The sequence below is a fragment of the Macaca nemestrina genome, chromosome 1, assembly GCF_043159975.1.
Source record: "Macaca nemestrina isolate mMacNem1 chromosome 1, mMacNem.hap1, whole genome shotgun sequence".
In the NCBI taxonomy this organism is placed as follows: domain Eukaryota; kingdom Metazoa; phylum Chordata; class Mammalia; order Primates; family Cercopithecidae; genus Macaca; species Macaca nemestrina.
The window spans coordinates 187970707-187992123 of NC_092125.1; the positions used below are offsets into that span (position 1 = coordinate 187970707).

Consider the following 21417-nt stretch of genomic DNA (forward strand, 5'->3'; position numbering starts at 1 on the left):
GTAAAACTAGCCACAGCCCTAAAAGGCATCACTAAAGATCTTTAATTTAAAATTTACAGAGCAAAGTAAGTTCATTACAAAAACTTCTGACTAATAGAGAAGATAAAACAAAATGCCCGTAATTCCACCATCCTACTAAAACCGTTAAGAACATTTTGGAATTTTTCCTTTTAGTCTGTTACTTCCAGAACAAATTTCTGTTATCTATCTTCTTCATTTTTTATTTGTTCTGTTTGATCAAACGTTCCCACTTACAGTGCATCTCCTCTCAACCACATACTCTGCACATGCATGTGTAGGTCACACTCTTTACACTTCAGGTATCCCAGCTTGTTAAGGGTGATGGGTGAGTAATTGTTACGGGATATACAACAGCCATAGGACCTGTAATAGTATCAAAGTATTGCTAGTTAGTATTTCTCCTAGTCCTGCCTAAGTTGGGACTCTGGTACAGAAACTTTGGATTCGGTGTGTAAAACACTGAACAGGTGATGGTGTGTGTCAGTTGGAAAACTGGAAAGTACCTAGTGGTTATTGAAAAGAGGGAATTGTTTATGTTGAAAATTGAGGCATTTTCCTTTGTGTCCAACAGTTTTATACCCTAATAGAGGCATTTTCCTTTGTGTCCAACAGTTTTATACCCTAATAGATGATTTCTCTCTCTGTCTTGAACTTCAGGTTTTCTGTGGTTTAAACTAGAATTCTTAAGATAAAAAGTATACACCAGACAGTTAATTATATCTTTTCCATAAGGATGCTTGACTTGATTATTTTTCTAGAATAACTTCACTACAGGGACAGTTTCATGTATCTGTTACTAGGAGTTACAGGTATAGGCCTGTATAAAAACAATTTTGGGGTTTTTTGCTTTTTTTTTTTTTTTTGAGACAGCGTCTGGCTCTGTCACCCAGGCTGGAGTGCAGTGGTGGGATCTCGGCTCACTGCAACCTCCGTCTCCTGGGTTCAAGTGATTCTCTTGCCTTAGCCTCCTGAGTAGCTGGAACTACGGGCATGCACCACCACGCCTGGCTAATTTTTGTATTTTTAGTAGTGACGGGGTTTCACCATGTTGGCCAGGTCGGTCTTGAACTCCTGACCTCCAGTAATCCACCTGTCTCGGCCTCCCAAAGTGCTGGGATTAGAGGCATGAGCCACCGCACCCAGCCTAATACTCTTTTCAGTTTTACAAGTTTATAAAAAGAGCAATAAGTGAATAGTCATCTTGTACCCATCACTCAACTTGAGAAATAATGCATTACAGATACAGTTGAAACTCTTTGGGACCTCTTTTTTATTTCCCTTCATTTCTCCCACAGAGATACTTACTATCCTGAATTTGGTATTTCTTATTCCCATGAACTTATTCCCGTGAACAATATAGTGCAAGGCTGCTGAATTGGATATATGAGAAATATCTTCCAAACTGAAATTTACCAGTATAGACCAGAATTACCCATAGATGCAAAAATTCTTTTCTATCAAATAAATCTTTCTGCAGCCAGGCACAGTGCCTCACACCTGTGATCTCAGCCCTTTGAGAGGCCAAAGCAGGAGGATTGCTTGAACCTAGGAGTTCCAAGACCAGCCTGGGCAACAAAGTGAGACCCTGCAAAAAAAATTTTTTAATTAGATGGGCATGATGGTGCACGTCTGTAGTCCCATGGTTTTTTTGCTACTCAGGAAGCTGAGGTCTCTGAGAGGATTGCTTAAACCTGGGAGTTAAGGATGCAGTGAGCTACGATCAAGTCACTGCACTCCAGCCTAGGCAATAGGGTGAGACCCTGTTTCTAATTGGAATCCCCTGAAAGAATGTTGAGAAGTTACCAAAGAAATTTTTGTTTCACTCAGTGCCTAACAAGTTAGATTATAAAAGTTTTAAATCTCTGAATTGAGAGCCAGGTATCTAAATATATATATATATATATATATATATAAATACATAAAAAATACTATGACAGATATCTTAAGGATCCTAGCTGTAGCTAGTACTAAACAAATAGGTAGTTGGTGACTTTGGTAATATACCAGCAAGCTATGTGGTTCTTTGACTACTCATGGGCAACCTGTTCTATTTATGAGAGAAAAATCTAGATCTGAAAGACCCATTATTTTGCATTTCTGAATACCTTAGACAGCTGTTTGGAAAATTTGACCTCTCGAAGTGTTGAGATTACAGGTGCTTTTATATAAAAAAGCAAACTCCAGGCCAGGCACGGTGGCTCACTCATGTAATCCCAGCACTCTGGGAGGCCAAGGCGGGCAGGTCACAAAGTCGGGAGTTTCGAGACCAGCCTGGACAACATAGTGAAACCCCGTCTCTACTAAAGATACAAAAAATTAGCTGGGTGTGTTAGTGCACACCTGTAATCCCAGATACTTGGGAGGCTGAGGCAGGAGAATCAACTTGAACCTGGGAGGTGGAGGTTGCAGTGAGCTGGGATAGCGCCATTGCACTCCAGCTTGGGCAACAAGAGCGAAACTCCATCTCCAAAAAAAAAATAGCAAACTCTGTTTAGGTGACTTTTCTCAAATCCTTAAAAAAGATTTATATCCCAGTCATCTTGTTGGTATAGGTGGTGACATACATCCGTAGTGTCTAAATTGGACTTAAGGGTTTTGACTCTCAGGGCCTTGATTTGATTATTTAACTGTGTCTCATTTTAGCAGAGAGATATATATATATATATATATATATATATATATATATATGAGATAGTGATTTTGCCTCCTGTGATTTTATGTTTTGTTTTTTTCATTTACAGAGTGATAGATTCGTGTGGCCTTTCAAATGATTGTGAAATGGTGGAAATGGATCCAAAATAATAAGTGACTTCTCTACCAAAGCAGTAGAAGATTCTCCATATCTCCTTCCAGTGGCTCAATTCAGATTTTGGGAAGGAGCAGAACAAGTGAAACACAGAAAACCGAAGAAGAAATTCTCATTTTGGAACTATATCTCTCCTTGACTATTTCTTAATACCCATCCCACCCATCTTTCTAATGTTTTAACTTTGCTCTGAATTTATAAATAGTAAAGGCCAAAGACATAGAATATACATTTAGGAGCTTTATACCAAGAAATTTGCCTTGAAAGCTGCTGTTTGTGGAGGGAAAAGTGTATAGCAAATTCCTGTCTGAAATATTTTTATTTTTATTTTTTTTTTAACAAAGACAAGATTTATGTCCCTAGATTTTGAAGGTTAAGGCAAATATAAATACATATCTGCACACTATTTTTTAGCAGTTGCGTGAGTAAGAATAATGAGATTTGTATTTTAAGGACTTTGTCATGTGGATGTTTTGGAGTTGACTGCTCAGATCTTTTATAGGGCCTTAGTATTTTTGATCTGTCACCTTGATGACATTACTTGTCCACACTTGAGCCCATCTGTCTTTCTAGCTATGACCTTGTTATGAACAGTGTTTGCACTCGGTGCAAATATCCATGTCTTACCTAATTAAGCAACATCATAGTGCCATAACTCAAGGAAGTTGAATGAGGTGAACATAGATACAGCTCTTTCCCCTTCCCCCCTTTTTTAAATGTAACAAATACTTTTTATGTTCCCCTTCCCCCCTTCCCCTTTTCCCCTTTCCCCTTTTGGAAACGTGTCAGGAACCAAATAGTTTAAGATGAGCAGTTGAGGGGACTGAGAGAGTGATCCACACAGAACCTGGCTGCTTTGTGCTTCATCATAAGTCGTGCTGCCGGCCAGGTTACTTAAGCACCCTTTTAACAGGAAAACCTCGTGGGAGATCCAGCTGGCCAACTCGAGTTCAGAAACAGGACCACAGAGGTTACACTCTGGGGTAAATATCCATGTGTCTAACTTGGAAAGAAGACTCTATGTATATGCATCATGAAAAATACCTACTGCTTTCTGATGTATTTAATTTTGGAGAATATCAGTGGGGTGATTTGAAGACAGCAACAGATCTCAGGAAAACTGATGCTAGTTGGTATTTGAAGAAATTCATGTGAACTAAATAGAAAAGCTCTTGAGAGGTTGTATCGTCCTTATCTAGGAAGATCCCCCCGCCCACCGCTTGAGGCAGGGTCTCACTCTGTCACGCAGGTTGGAGTGCAGTGGTGCAATCTCAGCTCACTGCAACCTCAACCTTCCCAGCTCAGGTGATTCTCCCACCTTAGCCTCCAGAGTAGCTGGGACCACAAACGTGTGCCACCACACCTGGCTCCTTTATTATTTTTTGGTACAGATGGGGTTTTGCCATGTTGCCCAGACTGGTCTCAAACTCCTGGCCTCTAGCGATCCACCTCGGCCTACCCAGGTGCTGGGATTACAGGTGTGAGCCACCATGCCCAGCCAAGAATATCTTTTCTACTGCTTTTGCTAGAATTTACCTGAGTACTTGAAGCAGATTAATCTCTTTTCATAAGTGTCTGTGGTTTTAAATAGATGTTTAATTCTTCAAGTTCTTTGATGTAACAATCAAGAATTCATTAGCTTCCTTCATAAAACCTTCCAGATTCACTGGGTGCAGTCACTCACACCTGTAATCCCAACACTTTGCGAGGCTGAAGCAGGAGGATCTCTTGAGGCCAGGAGTTCAAGATCAGCCTGGGCAACATAGCAAGACCTTCCTCTACAAAAAATAAAAGTCAATCTTCCAGGCACATGTTACCGTTTTCTTTTGTTTAGAACTTTTGTTTTAACAAAAATTACTTTTATTTCGAACTTCTCTGAGTTAAAAGGCTTGGTAAGTAATCTATAGAGAGGCTCAGAGGGCAGGTCTTTCTGTAAAGAGGAATCTTAGAATAATTACAGATTCCTTTATACATTGGTATCACATTCTTGTAAACATTAGTGATTTGAGTTGTTTTGTTTTCAGATCCTGGCCATGAGGTTGGATGCCTCACCTTGCTGAAAGGAGACACTGGACCTAAATGGCGCAGCATGATTTTGTTCCTGCTTGGCTAAATTTCTCAACACCACAGTCAGCTAAGGTACTGTTCTGCATTCCTGTAGTAACTTCTCAAATACTAGAGGGTTTGGGGGTGGTTTTTGGTTGTTTTTTGGTTTTGTTTTGTTTTGAGACAGGGTCTCCCTCTGTCACCCAGGATGAAGTGCAGTAGTGTGATCACACAGCTCACTGCAACTTCGGCTTCCTGGGCTCAGGCAATCCTCCTGACTCAGCTCCCAGGGTAGCTGGGCCTACAGGCTGCGTACCACCACGCCCTGCTAATTTTTGTTTTTGTTGTTGTCGTTTTATAGAGATGGAATTTCACCATGTTGCCCAGGCTGGTTTTCAGCTCCTAAGCTCAAGTGATCTGCCTTCCTGGACTTCCCAAAGTGCTGTGATTACAGGCGTGAGCCACTGCACTCAGCCCAGTCCTGATGTTTTTTAATATATTCAATCTTGTCTGAGGATTTCAAAAACATTTTCATAGACTTAATAGCTTTCTGTTAGAAGGATGTAAGTAATTAGGCAGTCCACATGAGTGTGTACCTTAGTACCTTATTACTGCCAAGTATCTCACTTTATGTTTCTTTTTTTCTTTTTTTAAGTAGCTCACTTTTTTCGTTACATCCTAAGGCTTTTCTCATTACATGACATAGTTAAGTCTTGTATTAGCTGCAGCACGCTTTGGAGATTAAACATACTTGCTAACCTGTTGTCAAGGTCAAAGGGGCAGAAGTAAAAGGGGAATGGCACTTGGGTAAACAGACCTTTGGATTGAACACACATTTGTTTATGGCAATAGATGAAGAGGAGGAAAAGGTAGAGACAGTGATTGTTCAACTACTACATGGATCTCAGATTAAATTCTAAAAACTGTTTTAGAGGCATTGACCTACTTAATAGTTTCAGGGGAGATGTGTGTTGTATTAGGGGTAAACGCAAATGGAATTACCAGTTTATATAGATTAAAGCAGACCTAGTCACAGTACACAAAAGAATCAGCCTGAGTTATTGATAAAACGTTTGGGAAGCTAGTAAACTTAAAAGCGTTTCCCATTTTGCCAACGAATAGAGGAAGAGTGAAATTGGTAGGCATTCTCAAAAAGGCCTACCTTTCCTATTTTAAAATGTGGACTTCGGGAAAGTGCTTCTGGTCTCATCTAGACCAATGGTCTTTTCTCTGAACTTCATTTTGTTTCAACTTTATTTTACTTATTTATTTTTGAGACAGGGTCTCTGTCACCCGGGCTGGAGTACAGTGGCATGGTCATAGCTCATTGCAGCCTTGAACTCCCGGGCTCAAGCAGTCCTCTCACCTTAGCCTCTAGAGTGGCTGGTACTACAGGCGAGCACCACCATGCCTGGCTAACTTTTTTGGTTTTTTTTGTAGAGATAGAGTCTCACCATGTTGCCCAAGGTGTTCTAGAACTGGCCTCAAACGATCCTGTCACCTCAGCCTCCAGAAGTGCTGAGATTACAGACATGAGCCACTGTACCAGCCTAAACTTCATTTTGGGATTTTTGTTTGTTTTTTTATAGACAGGGTCTTACTCTGTTGCCCAGGCTGGAGTGCAGTGGTGTGATCATGGCTCACTGCAGCCTTGACTTCCCTGGCTCAAGCGATTCTCCTACCTCATCCTCCAAGGTAGCTGGGACTATAGGCGTACACTACCACTTCCAGCTAATTTTTTGTATTTTTTTGTAGAGATGGGGTTTTGCCATGTTGCCCAGCTGGTCTTGAAATCCTGGGCTCAAGTGATGTACCTGCCTCAGTCTCCCAAAGTGCTGGTATTACAGCAATGAACCACCACACCCGGTTCTAAACTTAATTTCAAATTGTCTTAATGAAATTTGCAGGATCTTATAATTGGCCTAATCTGACCCAAGACTTGGAGCTAGTGGGCTACCTGAGAAGTATACAGATCTATCAGAGAAGAATAATTGTTTTAGCACAGTGAACTAAGTAAAAAGAATTAGAAGACATTCTTTCATTTTCAAAACTATAGTAAGCAAAGTCCTGTGGTTTTGGCATAAGGGGATAGACATAAAAGGAATATAATAGAATAGTGAGTTCAAAAATAGGCCTGTAGAGGCTGGGCTCCGTGGCTTATGCCTGTAATCCCAGCACTTTGAGAGGCTGAGGCAGAAGGGTTGCTTGAAAGCCAGGAGTTTGAGACCAGCTTGATCAGCAAAGTAAGACCTTGTCTCTACAAGAAAAATTTGAAAAAAACTAGGCAGGTGTGGTGGCGAATACCTGTCATCCCAGCTACTCGGGAGGCTAAGGCGGGAGGATCACTTGAGCCAAGGAGTTTGAGGCTACAGTGAGCTATGATCGGGCTACTGTACTCCAGTCTGGATGACCGAGTGAGACCTTGGCTTTTAAAAAAACAAGGAAAAGGCTTATGTATGTATTTCGTTGATTTTTGACTAAAGTACAAAGGTAATTCAATGAGGAAGTGATAGTGTTGTGTTTTTGAACTAGAAGAACTAGCTTCTATCTGTATGGGGGCAGGGTAAAGAACCTCAGCGTTTGCTTCATACACAGAAAAATTAACTTGAAATGGAACGTAAGTTAAAAAGTTAAAACTGTAAGACTTTTAAGAGAAAACAGGAGAAAATCTTTTTACCCACTCGAATGGGTAAAATATTGGCAAGGATATTGATAGTAAGAAAAGTAAATGTAAACATGCTCTGACTTAGGTTTTCCGTGTCAAACATACCTATATTTTCATGGCTTTATGGACTTTGGTCTCTATAATTTAAGAATGTCATAGAATAGGCCGGGCACGGTGGCTCATGCCTGTGGTCCCAGCACATTGGGAGGCCAAGGTGGGCAGATCACGAGGTCAGGAGATCAAGACTATCCTGGCTAACATGGTGAAACCCCGTCTCTACTACAAATACAAAAAATTAGCCGGGCGCAGTGGCGGGCGCCTGTAGTCCCAGCTACTCAGGAGGCTGAGGCAGGAGAATGGCATGAACCCAAGAGGCAGAGCTGGCAATGAGCCGAGATAGCTCCACTGCACTCCAGCCGATGTGACAGAGCGAGACTTCGTCTCAAAAAAAAAAAAAAAAAAAAAAAAATGAATGTCATAGAATAAAATTCTTTGAAATAGGAAGGGATATTAGAGTTAATCTATAAAGTTTCTCAGACTGCTTCCTTTCAGTTTTATTACCTCAGAGACTTATTTTTTTCTCTCTTGACCTCTTTCATTGTGTGTAAATGAGTAAAATGGGTATGATGCCAAAAGTTTAGTATTGTTACAAGTATTATATCTGGAAATAAATGTTTTATAAAACTATAAGAACTCTAGTAGCTCGGTGCTGTGGCGTACACCTGTAATCCCAGAACTTTGAGAGGCCAAGGCAGGAGGATTGCTTGAGGCCAGGAGTGAGAGATCAGCCTGGGCAAAATAGTGAGACCTCCATCTCTACAAAAAATTTAAAAGATTAGCCAGACTTAGTGGCATGGGCCAATAGTTCTAGCTGCTCCATAGGCCGAGGCAGGAGGATCCTTTAAGCTCAAGGGTAAGCAGCTGCAGTGAGCTTTGATTGTGCCACTGCACTCCAGCCTGGGCAACCATGAGACTTCATCACTTTAAAAAAAAAAAAAAAAAAAAAAAAAAAAAAAAGCTTTGTAATTACTACCGACCTCCTAGGGTGATATTTCAACCATTGCCTTCACCCTTATTCCAGAAATACTAAAACTTTAGGATTATTTTTGAGGCAATCGTTTTGATTTTCCTCTCTTACAAGATAAATATTTTTAAGTGTAAAGTTTTGGAGCTTATACTTACAGATATTTGCAAGGTTTTTTTTCCCCTCCCCCTCCTTTCATGCAAACAATTGAAGTGGCTAGCTTTTCTCCTCTCCAGTATTTATTATTGGAATAAATATTTATTCCAATATTTATTATTTGGAATAAAGGAAGTGAATTAATGATTGAATATATAACCTAGGACTTCCCTAAATTCGGCACCTGGGGGTACCCTTAGGGTCTATATGTTTATAATATGGGTTTCTATCACCATTATTACTTGTTTTTTGAAGGCCTGATGCAAAGCCTATTAAGATATTGAAAGGGACTAATAGCTGTTTATCCATTTGCCTCTCCATACTTCATCATCTTAGTCACCTACTGCCACCTTCGAAAAACACGGAGAGCACCTGCCTAGAGGAGAAGGTAGATTTGGAGTAAGCCGCCGTCGACATAATTCCTCTGATGGTTTTTTTAACAATGGTCTCCTACGAACTGCAGGAGGTGAGCTGTGTCCAACTTTCATGACTATATTTAAGCTACTCATTTAGGACAAGCCCGGGCTGTGGGTATGTGTCTGTAATCTTGAAATAGGATCTTTTCTGAACATAGTTTTCATTTAGATTCTCTAGTAGTCATTACGCAACTACATTTCTTTCTAGGTCTAACTATGATTATGATTCTCGTGAATCATCTATTCAGTTGGACTGATTTCAGAAATTACCTCACAAAGAAAAGATACATTTTGTGATTTTTTGTGTGTGGACTTTTTTTTAACAAGTTCCCCTGAAGGCCTTTTGCCGATACCTTAAACCAAATCAGGAAGCAAACAATGTAATTAGTTCCTTTTCTTTACTATTCTAGATTCTTGGCACCAGCCCTCCCTGTTCCGCCATGATTCTGTGGACTCTGGTGTCTCTAAGGGAGCATATGCTGGAATCACAGGGAACCCATCTGGTTGGCATAGCTCCTCCCGAGGTCATGATGGCATGAGCCAGCGTAGCGGAGGTGGCACAGGGAACCATCGCCACTGGAATGGCAGCTTCCACTCCCGAAAAGGGTGTGCTTTTCCGGAAAAGCCACCTATGGAGATTAGGGAAGAAAAGAAAGAAGACAAGGTGGAAAAGTTGCAGTTTGAAGAGGAGGACTTTGTAAGTATGGATCTTTAGATGTATGGTTAGAAGCCGACAAATAATGTCTGAAATATGAGACCCTGTTAGTAATGAGAGCATTTCAGAAATTACAGAAAAAGGAATTTGTAAGTTGAGGTTTTTATTGTTTTTAGAGGAAAGGGGTTAAGTTGATAACATTTGAAAATGGTGACCAAAACTCCTATGTAACTTGTAGCAAATTTTTCATTTTTGTGTCTTTGGAATTTAGAAAAATCTTTAATTTCTCTTAAGTCTTACAAAGTTTACTGAGATATATGTTAAAATGTACTCTTGCGTGTTAAATAGTCTTTTTTCCAGCTATGATAAAACATTTTTTCTCTTGATTTTGTTCTCTGTCATATAAAATTACTGTGATATGAACATGTAATTGGGAGTATTTTCGCTGTTGCCTATATATTCAGTAACACTTGGTGTTACTGTGTGTTAAATTACATGCCTTTTGGCCTCTTGAAGGTAGCATTTTTAGAGTATCTATAAAATGTTTAAAATATATTTTATTTAAGAAAAAATTATCAGGCTGGGCTCGGTGGCTCATGCCTGTAATCTGAGCCCTTTGGGAAGCCGAGGCAGTTGGATCACCTGAGGGCAGGAGTTCAAGATCAGCCTGACCAACATGGTGAAACCCCATCTCTACTAAAAATACAAAAATTAGCTGGGCTTGGTGGTAAGCGCTTATAATCCCAGCTGCTCGGGAGGCTGAGGCAGGAGAATCATATGAACCCAGGAGGCATAGGTTGCAGTGGGCTGAGATTGGGCCATTGCACTCCAACCTGGGCGATAGAGCGAGATTCTTTCTTAAAAAAAGAAAAAAGATTATCATTTTAACAAATCAGTATCTTTAAGTTGGCCAGGCATAGTGGCTCATGCCAGTAATCCCAGCACTTTCAGAGACCAAGCCAGGAGGATTGCTTGATGCCAGTTGTTTGAGACCAGCCTGGGCAGCACAGCAAGACCCTTGTCTCTATAAAAATTTTTTTAAAAATTAGCTGGGCATGATGGCACATGCCTGCAGTCCCAGCCACTAGGGAGACTGAGGCAGGAGGATTACTTGAGTGCTGGAGTTTGAGGCTGCAGTGAGCTATGATTGCACCACTGCATTCATGCCACCACGCCCAGCTAATTTTTTTATTTCTTATAGAGACTAGGTATCACTGTGTTGCCGAGGCCAGTCTCGAATGCCTGACCTCAAGTGATCTTCCCATCTCGGCCTCCAAAAGTGCTAGGATTACAGACACCAACCACCGCACCCAGCCTCTAGCTGTTTTTAAGTAGCACATCAGTCAGTCACTTCTGTTATAGCCATTTCATCAATTAATAGAGTCACCTAAAGAGGAGTGAAATTTAGGCATTAGGTCCTCTACCCTCAAGTCTAGGAAGTGACCTGGGGTCTTGATTTAAATTATATATTAATGTGAATTCCTATTCCCAGGTGACTGTTCTTCAAAATTTTATCCTCAGGAAGGTCTATACTGCCCTTACGTATTGAATATTTGTCCAGAATGTTCTAGATAACAAATAGTCCAAAAATTACTGTAATTTCAAACATAATTTTTATTATTTATACAACAAACTTATAAGCAAATCCAAGAAAGACCAGTGGGAATGATTTGAAAATATAATCTATGTTGCTCATTACACTTAAGCAACTTGATGAAATTCTTATCAAACTAGCAACAAAAGCATTAGCAACAGAACTGGTGGACATGGGTGGCGTGCACCTATAGCCCCAGCTACTTGGCAGGTGGAAGCAAGACTCCGTCTCTTAAAAAAAAGAAATGCAACAATTATAGTATATTCTTACTAAAAAACTACTTTCCTTTAATACTTTTATTCTATGATTAAATAAACCCATGATGATTTTAACATAATTTGTATCTGAAATGAAAGAGTATATGTAATAATATAACCATAACCAACTGTGCATATAGAAAAATTTATTTGAATCCCCAACAGTTTTTATTTCTTATGTACTTCAATAAGAAAAAGAGAAGATGGCCGGGCGCCGTGGCTCAAGCCTGTAATCCCAGCACTTTGGGAGGCTGAGACGGGCGGATCACGAGGTCAGGAGATCGAGACCATCCTGGCTAACACGGTGAAACCCCGTCTGTACTAAAATACAAAAAAAAAAAAAAAAAAAAACTAGCCGGGCGAGGTGGCGGGCGCCTGTAGTCCCAGCTACTCGGGAGGCTGAGCCAGGAGAATGGCGTGAACCCGGGAGGCGGAGCTTGCAGTGAGCTGAGATCCGGCCACTGCACTCCAGCCTGGGCGGCAGAGCCAGACTCCGTCTCAAAAAAAAAAAAAAAAAAAGAAAAAAAATAAAAAAAGAAAAAGAGAAGATGGTGGCAAATAAGAAATCGTGTGGAGTAAAGTAGAAGTAAGGGTACCTTTTAAACTGGGTAGTATGCTGCTGATTAGCATAGTTTGATTAGAAGCTTCATTATCAGTCCTGTGACATTCCCAGTGGAAATGATACAAACATTCTATTTTATCAGTTTGCGCATTTTTACCTTCATATGAATAATTCATACTGTAATTCTCTTATTTATGTAAAATTGAAGTTTACATGTGTTGAATCATGGGGCTCTAGCTTAGCAGTTCTCGACTAGGGGCAAGTTTGCCCACTGGGGGATATTTGGCATTACCTGGAGACATCTTTCTTGTCACAACTGGGGTTAGTGCTAATATCATCTAATATGCAGAGATCAGGGATGTTGCTAAACACCTAAAACACACTGGACAGCCCCGTAACAGAATTCGTCAGCCTAAAATGTCAGTAGTGTCATGGTTGACAAACCTTGCTCTAGATCTTCTTTACTACTGTATAGCAAATACTACATTGTGTGAATATACTTGATTTATCCGTTTTTCTGTCAATGGAAATTCAGTTAGTAACTAAGACCTTGTTTTGGAGGCTAAACTTAAAGAATTGGAACTGAGGTATTGTAATTAGAGAAGGAAGAGTCAAAAATAAGATTTCTTTTCCTCCTGCCACCCAAGATGCCAAAAGGAAAGAAGGGCAAGGGGAAGAACTTGGCTCCGGCCCCTGGTATTGTCAAGAAGCAGGAGGCCAAGAAAGTGGTGAATCCCCTGTTTGAGAAAAGGCCTAAGAATTTTGGCATTGGACAGGACACCCAGCCCAAAAAAGACCTCACTCACTTTATGAAATGGCCCTGCTATATCAGGTTGCAGCGGCAGAGAGCCATCCTCTATGTGCAACTGAAAGTGCCTCCTGCGATTAACCAGTTCATCCAGGCCCTGCACCGCCAAACAGCTACTCAGCTTCTTAAGCTGGCCCATAAGTACAGACCAGAGACAAAGCAAGAGAAAGAAGCCGAGGCTATTGGCCCAGGCTGAGAAGAAAGCTGCCAGCAAAGGGGACATCCCCAGTAAGAGACCACCTGTCTTTCAAGCGGAGTCAACACTGTCACCACCTTAGTGGAGAGCACGAAGACTCAGCTAGTGGTGATTGCATATGACATGGATCCCATCGAGCTGGTTGTCTTCCTACCTGCCCTTACTAAATGGGGGTATATATAAAATGGGGGTCCCTTACTGCATTATCAAGGGGAAGGCAAGAGGGGGACATCTAGTCCACAGAAAGACCTGCACCACTGGTTGACTTCACACAGGTTAACTCAGAAGACAAAGGCGCTTTGGCTAAGCTGGTGGAAGCTATCAGGATCAGTTACAATGACAGATACGATGAGATCTGCCATCACTGGGGAGGCAGTGTCCTGGGTCCCACGTCTGTGACTCGCATTGCCAAGCTCAAAAAGGTGGAGGCTAAAGGTTGCCACCAGTTGGGTTAAATGTACACTGTTGAGCTTTCTGTACATAAAAAATAATTAATACAAATTTTTCTAAAGATTTCTATCCAGAGTGACTTGATGAAAAATAGGTAATTAACTTGAAGAGAGAGAGCAGAGGAGCAGAATTGGTTGGAGGAGAAAAATTATTGATGCCGAAGAGGTGGGTTAGGTCTAGAGATGTGCACATGAAAATAGAGATAATAGTTGAGGTTTGTGGGTAGATAAAATCACCCAGGGAGATTAATACATTGGAAAGAAGGGAGGTGTAGAGCAGAACCTGTGGAGTAGCAGTAAGGGAGACTGAGAAGTGGTTAGCTGAAGAAGGAATGAGTATACCAAGAAAAAGTAGGTAGATAAAAATCACAAATTGAAGATGTTTTGGGACCTGATTGCAGTAGGTTTTCTATATTTTTTTTCTTATATGATATGTTTGTATAATTAGAAAATTATTTTAAAATTGTATTGGTTTAGTGTAATTAGCAGTCCTATATTGTTACCTGGGGAAGTTAAATAGTCCTAATTGTCCCTGTGTGCACCACTCAGCACAGACCTCAACAGATAGGTTTTTGTTTGTGTTTTGCTTTTTTGAAGTACATGATACAGAGAGGAACACAGATTTTTAAATGTAGCTGTTACTAAGTATGGGAGAGAGCTTTGACTCTGACAATTTGGGATGGCCTTACAAAAGTGACAAGTGTGGTTGGAAGGATGAGAGAGTAAGTTGATGATGAATGATACGTTCCTCTTTGGACAGTAAAGAGCCAGATGTGAGGGAAGAGTTTTCTAGGAGTAGGAGACTTGAATGTGTTTGAAACCTGAGGAGTAAGAAATTGGTGGAGAGAAGGGACTCTGAGAGGATGCCAGCAGTATTGGCTACAGCTTTTTCATCTTCTCCAATTCTCCAGTAAAAGCAGAGCTCCCTTTAATATTGGGAGCAATATTAGGATGTTTACTCTTACCACTTGTATTTATCATTCTATTGGCGGTCCTAACAAGTACAATAAGGCAAGAAAAAGAAATGTATACAGTTTAAAAAGAGGAAATAAAACTTTGTGTTTGCAGGTAACATGAAAATCCTAAGGACTCTGTAGAAAACTATATATGAAATTCCAGAACAGCCAAATCATCTATGATGGGAAAGAAAATCAGAATGGTTTTATGGTTGTTTGTGCACAGAGGGGATTCACTGGGAAAGGGTATGAAGGGAACTTTCCGGTTGATGGATGTGTTAATCTTCGTAGAAGTTGGACAGGTATTAGCAATTTTAAAAATTTTTTTAAATTACTCACATAATTTAGTATATTTTATATGTGTAGATTTTACTGTATGAAAATTTTAGTATTAGGCCGGGCGCGGTGGCTCACGCCTGTAATCCCAGCACTTTGGGAGGCCGAGGCGGGCGGATCACAAGGTCAGGAGATCGAGACCACGGTGAAACCCCGTCTCTACTAAAAATACAAAAAATTAGCCGGGCGCGGTTGTGGGCGCCTGTAGTCCCAGCTACTCGGGAGGCTGAGGCAGGAGAATGGCGTGAACCCGGGAGGCGGAGCTTGCAGTGAGCCGAGATCGCGCCACTGCATTCCAGCCTGGGCGACAGAGCGAGACTCCGTCTCAAAAAAAAAAAAAAAAGTATTAAGAAAAAATATTAGGCCGGGCGCGGTGGCTCAAGCCTGTAATCCCAGCACTTTGGGAGGCCGAGACGGGCGGATCACGAGGTCAGGAGATCGAGACCATCCTGGCTAACACAGTGAAACCCCGTCTCTACTAAAAAAATACAAAAAAACTAGCCGGGCGAGGTGGCGGGCGCCTGTAGTCCCAACTACTCGGGAAGCTGAGGCAGGAGAATGGCGTGAATCCGGGAGGCGGAGCTTGCAGTGAGCTGAGATCTGGCCACTGCACTCCAGCCTGGGTGACAGAGTGAGACTCCGTCTCAAAAAAAAAAAAAAAAGAAAGAAAAAAAATATTAAAATTACCAGTAGTGAAACAAATAGATTTAAACCTCCTGATATGATGGCACTGAGAAATATGCACCATCACCTCTGTAACATTCCTTCCAGAAATGCATAGCCTGGATCTGATCATAGGAGACATCAGACAAGCCCAAATTGAGGATTCTACAAAAGAATTGCAAAATAACTGGCCTGTAGTCTTCAAAAATGTTAAGGCCATGGGGAAAAAAAAAAGCTCCAGATTAAAGAACTAGAGATATGACAACTAAAAGCAACATGTAAACCTAGATTAAATAAATACTGGGTGAGGCAAAAACCATTTTGCAAAATTTTTCTTTTGCTAAAACATCAGTGGGACAATCTGAATAAGTGTTGTAGATTAGATAATAGTATGCATAAGTATTAATAATTACTCTGATTATATAAAAGATACCCTTTTAAGGAAATACATATTTAAGGGTAAGTGGCATCAAGTCCTTCAACTTGCCAAATGGTTTAGGAGAAAGCTATAGAGAGAATGGGGAAGTAAATGTGAAATACTAATACAGGTTGAGCATCTGCAGTCTACAACTTTTTGAGTGTGGATGTCATGCCACAAGTAGAAAATTCCATACCTGATCTCATGCAACAGATCACAGTGAAAACTTTGTTTCATGCACAAAATTATTTAAAATATTGTATAAAATTACCTTTAGGCCATGTGTATATGAAACCAAAATGAATTTCATGTTTAGATTTGGTTTCTGTCCCCCAGGTGTCTCACATATGCAAATATAATACGCAGATACTCCAAAATCCAAAATCTGAAACACAGTCCCAAACGTAAGGGATACTTAAACCTGTATGACTGTCTAGATGAAGATTGTACAGGAATTCTTGGTACTATTTTTGCCACTCTTTTGTAAGTCTGAAATTATTTTATTTATTATTTTTTGAGACGGAGTTTCACTCTTGTCTCTCAGGCTGGAATGCAATGGTGCGATCTCGGCTCACTGCAATCTGTGCCTCTTGGGTTCAAGCCATTCTCCTGCCTCAGCCTCCCAAGTAGCTGGGATTACAGGCATGCACCCCTACGCCCAGCTAATTTTTGTATTTTTGGTAGAGGCAGGGTTTTGCCATGTTGGTCAGGCTGGTCTCGAACTCCTGACTTCAGGTGATCCACCTGCCTCAGCCTCCCAAATTCTGGAATTACAGGCGTGAGCCATTCACTGTGCCTGGCCCGAAATTATTTTAAAATAAAGTTAAAAATAAAGCAAGTAGAGTTGAGGAACCAACAAAAATCTACCGATGCCATCTACATCAAAGCAAAATGAGATTTCCCCACAAACCCCTAAAGCCGATAGGGACAAACCACCAAAATCTGTATAAGAGGCTTGGTTAATACTAGCATTTGTGCAGTGGGAGCTGAAGGGAAGCAACAGAGCACCTGACAGCATAAAGAATGCCAGCAGAGCCAACCGTTTTTCTGGAAAGCTTGCAGGGCATATTTGAGAAGAGCAGCAGTTAATCGGGAGTGGTTTTCTATAATGGAATAACTGGTAAATATGGGGGCTCTGGGATAAGGTATGAAGGATCTGACTGGACTAGTCAAGAGTTCAAACCACACAGTAGTTTGAATAGAGAAAGTTAATATAAGGAATTATTAACTACAGCAAGATTGGAGTAATGAAGGATTGACTAGTACAAAGTAAAAAGATCTTTAAAGAAAATAGAAATAGCACATAAGCACAGTTCAGTGATTCACGCCTGTGATCGCAGCACTTTGGGAGGTCGAGGCAGAACGATCGCTTGAGTCCAGGAGCTTGAGACCAGCCTGGGCAACATGGTGAAACCTTCGTCTCTACAAAAAATATAAAAATTGGCTGGACGTGGTGCGTACCTGGTAGTCCTAGCTACTCAGGGGGCTGAGGTCAAGGATTGCTTGAGTCTAGCAAGTCATAGCTGCAGTGAGCCCACATGGCACCACTTCACTCTACCCTGGGTGACAGTGAGACCCTGTCTCAAAAAAAAAAAAAAAACATGCATACATACATACAGGGAGCAGCCACTACCCTTAAAGCTAAGATAGAGTGTCCAAGAATGAGTCCCCCATTTCCCTACCACCACCCCAGGGCTGAGATTCATACCTGGTTAGAAAGCGCTCAGTTGTAGCCCACTGAATGGCAAAGTAATTGCTAATGTCCTTCACTGGGGAATCGTGCTGAAAGGCTTTTCATGAGAGGTGTCACTCTGCTACAAAACTACTCAGATGGGGTGCTGAGCGAAGCTGCTGGTCTCTGAGCTTACTTGTACGTCAGAACCTGGCTTTGAGGAGCTGGGCACTGTGGGAGTCCACTGAAAAAGCACACAGGAACAGGAAATAAGAATCTCTCCATTGTTCTCTGCTGTCAGAAGTTAACATGTCAGCTGTCAAAGGAAAAATTTTAAAGTGTCCAGGCACATGTTTGCACAACAGGCAGAAGGGATGACTTTATAACTAAGAAGCAGTAACCAGCACAGGGTTCTATCGTTGTTCATACTAACTTTCCAATATACTCTTCCAGAACAAAGTCCCTCACTGAGAGCAAACTGTTGGAAATATAATCCAGATTGAACTGCAGAGAGACAAGTCAGTCAGAGACAAAGGAAAGGAAAGTTTCAGATAAAAGCGGTAGGGAAAGGATAACCAGGACATTAAAGAAAGTAAACCTGGGAGGCAGAGATTGCAGTGAGCCAAGATTGCGCCATTGCACTCCAGCCTGGGCAACAAGAGTGTGAAACTCTGTCTCCAAAAAAAAAAAAGAAAAAAAATTAATGATCCTAAGAAGTTGGTTTTAAAAAAAAAATCATCTGGAAAAAAAATAAGGGGCTAGAACTCTAGAAAAGAAATAATAAAAGATTTCAGAAAAATAAAGACTAAACAAGAAAAAATAGGCCGGGCGCAGTGGCTCAAGCCTGTAATCCCAGCACTTTGGGAGGCCGAGACAGGCGGATCACGAGGTCAGGAGATCGAGACCATCCTGGCTAACACGGTGAAACCCCGTCTCTACTAAAATACAAAAAAAATTAGCCAGGCGAGGTGGCGGGTGCCTGTACTCCCAGCTACTCGGGAGGCTGAGGCAGGAGAATCGCGTGAACCCGGGAGGCGGGGCTTGCAGTGAGCTGAGATCTGGCCACTGCACTCCAGCCTGGGCAACAGAGCCAGACTCCATCTCAAAAAAAAAAAAAAAAAGTATAAAGAGAATAATACTAATTTTTTCAAGAATTAGAAGACAGGAAAGGAAAATTTTTTAAATGAAGGAGAAATACGTAGATGAGAAATTAAAACTGGGGAAAAAAGTTTGGCAGAAAAGATCTAATATAGATATATAATAGGATCTTCGCACCTCCACCCCCAGAACGAAAACCAAAATAAAGGAATAGCTTAAATACTGAAAAGTGGCCGGGTGGGACTTTGGGAGGCCGAGGCGGGCGGATCACGAGGTCAGGGGATCGAGACCATCCTGGCTAACAAGGTGAAACCTCGTCTCTACTAAAAATTTAAAAATTAGCCAGGCGTGGTGGTGGGCGTCTGTAGTCCCAGCTACTCGGGAGGCTGAGGCAGGAGAATGGCGTGAACCCGGGAGGTGGAGCTTGCAGTGAGCTGAGATCGCACCACTGCACTCCAGCCAAGGTGACAGAGCGAGACTCCGTCTCAAAAAAAAAAAAAAATTACTGAAAAGTATAATTCAAGAACATTTTTCTGAAATACATTTAGATTTGAATCTACAAATTGAAAGGACAGTCAGGACGACTAAAATATACTCTTACAGACTACTAGAACAAAAAAAGATATCCTTTAGCCATTCAGGCATAAAGACTGAGTTGTTAAAAGAAAGAAAACCAGATAGACTGTGACAGCAAAGCTTTATAACAAGTAAATGGAGTAACAATTATGATAAAATGTGAGCCAGAGATTTTGTGCTTTGTCAATCTAATGTTCAGTTATAAAGACCACAGACAAACATCAGTGTGTAAGTTCTTGGAATATTGCTCTTTCCGCCATTGTTTCGCGCTGTCACAGTGGTGCGTGTGAACATCCTACCTCATGCTCTCAAGAGTATCACCAGTGCCAGAAAGAGCAGCAAACAACGGGTTCTTACTAGGCCATGCTCCAAAGTCATTGTCCAACTTCTAGCTGTGATGATGAAGCATTGTTACATTGGCAAATTTGAAATCATTGATGATTACAGAGCTGGGAAAATTGTGAACCTCACAGGCAGGCTAAACAAGTGTAGAGCCCCAGCTTTGATGTGCAACTCAAAGATCTAGAAAAACGGCAGAACAATCTGCTTCTATCCCACCAGTTTGACTTCATCATATTGACAACCTTAACTGGTGTCACGGACCGTGAAGAAGCAAGATGAAAACACACAGGAGGGAAAAATCCTTGGATTTTGTTTCTAGGGATGCATTACATATTTACAAATAAAATGCCTCAAAAAAAAAAAATTTGGAATATTGTTCCCAAGACTTTTCCTGAGAACTATTAAAAAACAAGCTTCTGCCAGGCGTGGTGGCTCACGCCTGTAATCCCAGCCCTTTGGGAGGCCGAGGCGGGCGGATCACAAGGTCAGGAGATCGAGACCGCGGTGAAACCCCGTCTCTACTAAAAATGCAAAAAATTAACTGGCTGCGGTGGCGGGCACCTGTAGTCCCAGCTACTCAAGAGGCTGAAGCAGGAGAATGGCGTGAACCCAGGAGGCGGAGCTTGCAGTGAGCTGAGATCGGGCCACTGCACTCCAGCTTGGAGGACAGAACGAGACTCCGTCTCAAAAACAAACAAAAAAAGAACAAGCTTCTGACAAACCAGAAAGATGATAACAAAAGGAATGGTGGTATGTATTAAATGTATGGTTAATTGTAGAGCTAAGATGAAATGAGGGTTAAAAGAGAGTTCACATGTGATAGTTATATGATCTGACAATCTGGATATAGTATAACTTTTTTAAAGTGGAAAGATAGGGAGAACATGTCCAAAAAAAAACATTTTGGTAACTGGTGAAATACTGACATTGCTATTCTGAAACTTGTGCGTCATATGAGATAAAGCAATTAAATATGATATTCTATCCTTTGTATGCCTGAAAATCGGGATTCTGTGTAGAAGAAAATAAAAACATAAAATAGATGTTCCGTAAAATCCACAAGGGTACTCAGTTTGAATTTGGAATATCAGTAATAAGTTATGAGGTATTTTAGCTTTGGAGTGAAAAATACATTCTTCTAGGCGGTTCTGTCCATTGAAAAGACATGGGACCAATGAACAACCCCATAGCAATGAGTGACTCTACTGCTCAGATTGTGATCTTGAAATAGTTTATCCAGACAGCATACTTAAAAGAAGAGTCTGGAATATTTTTTCAAACTAGATAGCAAAGAAGTAATTAAAGAACTACTAGGGTTGTAACAAAAGGATTTAAAAGCCAAATTGAAGAGGGTTCCACAGGCCAAACATGGGATAGTTTTATGCATCAGTTAATGATAATAATGGCGAGGGTTGAATCACATCAAATTGGATTTAAATCTGTGAATTCACAGTAATGCCTGCCTCACCTTAGGAACAAGCATGTATCATATTTTTCTATATGAACTGTACCGTTGAATTGCCAAATAGATGAGGGAAAGTTCCTATTTATGGAAGTATACTACTTTATAAAGAATTGTAATATTAGATCATTGTTTTTGCATCTTGTATTGAGTTGACAGTTTTAGGCTATGAGCGTCAGTGTCTGCCAACATAACCAAAAGAAGCACAACCACGTGTTATGTGTGTGTCTCCTAATGGA

At 40.9% G+C, this 21417-nt stretch overlaps 1 protein-coding gene across 4 annotated transcripts in view; it reads left to right on the forward strand.

Annotated features, from left to right (window-relative positions):
• Positions 1 to 21417, forward strand: part of LOC105494948 (GC-rich promoter binding protein 1 like 1) — a 63349-nt gene that overhangs the window by 23775 nt on the left and 18157 nt on the right. For all 4 annotated transcript variants that reach the window (XM_071093947.1, XM_071093944.1, XM_071093949.1 and 1 more), the window contains 4 exons: positions 2763 to 3810; positions 4852 to 4966; positions 9055 to 9184; positions 9545 to 9831. In XM_071093947.1, the coding sequence (XP_070950048.1) occupies positions 4907 to 4966; positions 9055 to 9184; positions 9545 to 9831 (477 nt within the window). In that variant the 5' untranslated portion in view covers positions 2763 to 3810; positions 4852 to 4906. The remainder of the gene's footprint in view (positions 1 to 2762; positions 3811 to 4851; positions 4967 to 9054; positions 9185 to 9544; positions 9832 to 21417) is intronic.